Below are 4,859 nucleotides of genomic sequence, written 5' to 3'. Positions count from 1 at the left end.
GCGGGTCGTTTCCGTGGAGAGCCTGGAGGGAAGCGGGAGCGACGAGCCAGGGACCAGGAAGCGCCAGGGACCAAGAAGAGAGCGAGGCGGCGGCGCGTGCCTTCTTTTATAGCCCCCTCGCGCGGGACCGGTTATCCCCGCGCGAGCGGGGAGAGGGAAACAGGCACGCGCGCAGGGAGCATTGGGAAGTGGCGCGGCCTTCGAAAGCGCGGCGCGCCACGAGCCCTACACACTAACCACTGGCACGCAGGAAATTGCGCTGCCCGCAGCGTTGATTTCAGAGACCAAATTTTATTATCGACATTATTTCGGCAAGAACTGCGCACCGTTATTGAGCACCCAGTTCCACAGCTTGTGAGCATAGGGGTTCAACAGCACATTGGCGCCCTTCACGGCGCCCGTTACACCATCGCTCACCCCCGAAACAAAGACCTCGACGTTTTCGAGGTCTCGAGGAAACATCTTCGCCAACTTTATCCTCGTAGGATCGCCTCTCGTGGGATGAGCTTTGAACCCGAGGCGCATCTTGGGGCTTGAAACCTTAAACGGAAAACACCAAGACAATGTAAAACTACCAAAGCTAGCTCATGTAGCAGGCAAACGAAAGAACATTTTAAAATGAAGGCGAAGGTTTCAAAAACCGTCATCCATGCAGTTTAGGAATAATGCCGTTGGATTACCTCCCTTTTCAGTTATGAAGGGCACTGTCGCAAACATTCTGATATCGCGACCAAGTTTCGCATGAAGTTTTACGGAAAACTTTCTCACTGCATGTTGCAGCCGCACATCCTGGAACGTTTTACTATCATCTCATCTGATCATGTGTTTAGACTGTTATTTTAATTTCTCAAAACATTCTCATTCCAAGTAGATTACAGGCCACTATCATTTACACTGTCATTATCAAATGTTGTATCTATAGAATTAAAAAAAAATAAAGAAAACATACGCAAAGAAATCGGAAGAAAAGAAAACCTGACAGACAGTACCAATTTGAACTCTAACATTTAAGTGTGTGCACGGTCCGAAGAGCATGAAAACGCTCAACGGGAACGAATACGAAGTATCTCTTCGAAGATGCAGGCGCGTGATCAAGTAAACTATTTTATATTTCATTCTTACTTTCAATGCGTATACAAAACAAATCCTTTTTCAATTACCTTGCCGTATCAGTTAATATTTATACTGGTAAACTAATGCCGAGCTAGTTGTTACATGAATCCTGGCAAAACAGCGTGCCCGATAGCAGGACACAACCAAGAAGGCAAGGAGACTGCTGATCAGCGCAGTGCCTCTCTATTCCATTATATGTCGATCCTTCTACACTGGGCGCTGTTTTTCCAAGAAAAGCCAATGCCACATCCTCTATTTTAGCCATGAATTTCTCTTTAAAAAGCAGAAAAAGCACCCTTAAGACCTATTCGCTCCTTTTTCGTCTCCTACCCTAGTGAAAAAATCACTATGAGTCACAATAACCTCATACAAATTCTCATACTAAACTCGTACTAATCTCATACAAATCTCATATAATCTCATACTAAGCTCATTCATCATATGAGAAATATATAAGAATTAATGAGATTTGTATGAGTTTAGTATGAGAAATCTGTATGAGGCTGTTGTGACTCATACGGTTTTTTTTTTTTTTTTTTTACTAGGGTATAGTTATCCATTTCCAAGGGACGAGGTAATCGCTACGCCAGGTCAGACGAAACGTACGTTCTAAGGGTTATGCTGTGATAGAAAATTCAAGGTTTCAAAGGAACAAAAATGTCAAATATTATTCTCCTATTTTCGAGGCTTTAAATGCGTATTCGCAACTCCTCTCACTGAGTGTGTTAGAGATAGCAGGAATTTCTTTCAGACGGTTTTAGCAACCTTCATATCCCATTGGGGCGCCTTGTCAAGGAGCAGGGCGACAGTCGCAATGAATAATCGTCTTCAGAACATTGAGCTTTGTTGCAAAATCATCTCGGCATGCAAAACGTATCTTTTTTTGTTAATTCCTCTTTTCTCTCTGTTAACTTCGTTCAAAAGCAAAATGTACCTGCGTCCCAATTCTTCCAGACAGCCCGGAACACATGACCCAGTCCACGCTGACGGTCAGAGGGTCTTCGGCAGCCACATCGGCGAAGACGTAGGTGCTGCCGTCCACGCACGCTGTACGGTAGGGTAGCTTGAGTTGCATTTTCCCGAGCCCCGATAGTGTGGGAGCCGAAACGTTGACATCTAATATGCGGTCGATATCGAGGAAGCGTGGGAGGGTGATGTTGTTTGGTATCTTTCTAATCTGGGATTCGATGCTCTGGGTCCAGTCAACGTCTTCATCCTTGGCGCACGCTCCTGAAAGTATTGAGGTATAATCATTCACCAGTTCGCAGCATTGTTTGCCAGGCAATAAATTTGGTGCTTCTTGCCACAACATTCATTGCAAGTGAACTCAATTCAAGTGCTATATTTGACAAGAGGCCGAACTTATAGCTCTCCGTATGCGAGTTCGACCAGCGATTCGCTGACAACTTGCTTCCTTGCCAAATAGCTAGTGAGACGATAGTGCGCCATATAGGCTCTGGCCGACTGTTCCAAAGGTTTACATACTGACTGCTGCTGACGCTCTCTCGCTTTAATATAGGTGGCGGTTGTTTAGCTAGAACATTTAAAAGTTGTCTGAAGCGGCACTAATTCGAACAGATACACGCTACAAGGTCTCTTTCCCTTCTAGATTCTGAATGGTTCTGCATGGTTGTATACAGCTTCGCGGTTGGCAGTTATATTTAATCAGCGTATACGAACACAGCAATGTTTTCTTTTTTTAAACTCTGCAATTTCGCTACTATAGCGCGTAGTTCTCAAGGCAATCAACTTAAATAAAGTAAGCAAGAAACATAGCGATTGGATGGTAGCAGGCGACTCAGTTGTCATACCTCTTCACCAGCTGTCATCAATGCGCACCAACATACGGTCATGTATCAATAAAATCTGGTTACGAAGTTACATACCGGATTCCGTCGACGACCATTAATAATGTAAGCAACAACAGAGGGCAAAATACGTGGCTTCAATAAGGCAAATGAAGAACAAATTTATCGCTTCCTTTGGAACTATATGCATTCCCTACTGAAAAACCAAAAGTTCTACCGGGCCATAACCTTACAAAATCTCACCTAATCGCATAGACTCTTATATGGTGGACATAATTATCATCAAATATTTCGCATAGTTTATGATGATGTACAAGAAACTATGAGATATTATGCAGTTATGTGCGATTTGTATGTGATTTCTTACGCGAATTGAGTGAGATTGTGTGAGAAAATGTGAGGTTATTGCCTCATAAAATTTTTTCACTAGGGTTGTGCACTGTTTTGTCTCAGACTGTATAGCGGTCCCACGCTTCGTATTGTCTCGGAAATGCTGGAACCCTCTGTGCAAGCCTCAAAGAGTCGTGGTTGCTAAAGAGAGAAGAGAAGTTCGTCGACTGTAGTTTACAAAGCAAATCTCGTAAGTTAACGCATCGTAATGATGGGGATTCTGCCTGCAGGCAACCCAAGGACCACCGTCCTGTTATACGTTCAAACTAAAGAGCAAAGTCATAAACTTTTCTCGTCATTACTGTTCTTGATCGTGGTTCCTTTCTACTTTGAGTTACCCGCTAAGTGCATGCATCAAAAGAGCTTCATCATATAGTTAAGTATCGTTGCTGTAAGCACTCTATGTCAGCGGCACATCCGGAGCACGGCCGCTCAATGGAGGTGCGCCTCCATTGAGCGGCCGTGTCCGGAGTGAGCGGTGACAAAAGCACTTCTGCAGACAATGTTAGGAGTATACCCGTCTCATCTCCACAGCTCTTACCATGCACGGGCGATCCACAGAAGGATAATCGCGCGGTGTCAAACTGAAACACGGAGCCTATTTCATAGCGCCGTTCTTAAGGCGTGGTTTGATGAGAAATTTGGGGAAAAGACTGGGGATCTGGCCAGTCCTTGCATGCGTCTGATATTTCTCACGTTTGGGTCATTTTATTTGGATATTTTATATATTACCCAGTGGAAATCGATTGCGCACCTTGATTTGATTTCCTATGTTACAGATACCTCGGGGAAAACATTTTTAAGGCATGCAAGTCGTTGGCTTTTGCAATGACACCAGCGTAGCCGATGTGCAAGTTCGTATTTTACTATAATATCCCTACCAATCCGAGCCAGGAGTCACTCACCTTTCGACACGGCGTACCCCGAGGGGCTATCGGCACTGATCCCTTGGAGAATGGCGAAGGTGGCAAGCAATGCGAACATACTTTCCATATCGACAACTGGCGCTTTCTTCGAGCACGTCTCTCTCTCTCTCTCTGTTCAGGGGGACACCTGGATGCAAATGCAGGGTTCAAGGTGCGTCAACAGAGCGAAAGGCGATACACATCTGTCCTTCCAGAAAACGTGCACAGAACGTTGTGGTGTGGAAAGGCTCAGTAAATGTTTATGAAGAGCTCGTCGTAACTGACGTTAGTAAAACTGAAAAGTATCACGTTTCTCTTTAGGCTCATAATAACGGTGTTGCCGAGACGAGCATATCATTTACTTCTTTTCACCGCATAACTTCAAACGGCCCATAATAACGGCGTTGCCGAGACGAGCATATCATTTACTTCTTTCCACCGCATAACTTCAAACGACGATCCATATATAGTCAATGATTGAACGCTACTGCAGACACTCGGAGAAAATAGCGTATAACTCTGGCGGCACACCAACGCCGCTTACGGATGTAAGAGTTGGTGAGAAGAAAATGTGCTCAAATCGGAGTGTGAGAGCTTTGTAAAGCCGCGAGCTAAGAACCGTCGCTTTCTCGCCTTGCTGACT

At 44.7% G+C, this 4,859-nt stretch overlaps 1 protein-coding gene across 1 annotated transcript; it reads right to left on the bottom strand.

Annotated features, from left to right (window-relative positions):
* Positions 1 to 267: 267 nt before the first annotated feature.
* On the bottom strand, positions 268 to 4,358 carry LOC146178815 (uncharacterized). The gene is made up of 3 exons (XM_084579801.1): positions 4,217 to 4,358; positions 2,048 to 2,343; positions 268 to 540 (listed from the first exon to the last, which is right to left on the bottom strand). The coding sequence occupies exons 1-3, from the start codon at positions 4,302 to 4,304 to the stop codon at positions 304 to 306; spliced, it is 621 nt and encodes a 206-aa protein (XP_084435927.1). The 5' UTR covers positions 4,305 to 4,358; the 3' UTR covers positions 268 to 303.
* Positions 4,359 to 4,859: the final 501 nt, after the last annotated feature.

This window comes from Amblyomma maculatum, chromosome 9, assembly GCF_055883805.1.
Source record: "Amblyomma maculatum isolate TAMU_Amacu chromosome 9, ASM5588380v1, whole genome shotgun sequence".
Classification (NCBI taxonomy): Eukaryota; Metazoa; Arthropoda; class Arachnida; order Ixodida; family Ixodidae; genus Amblyomma; species Amblyomma maculatum.
The sequence above is the reverse complement of the archived record's forward strand: the minus strand, read 5'-3'. Positions and strand labels throughout refer to the sequence as shown.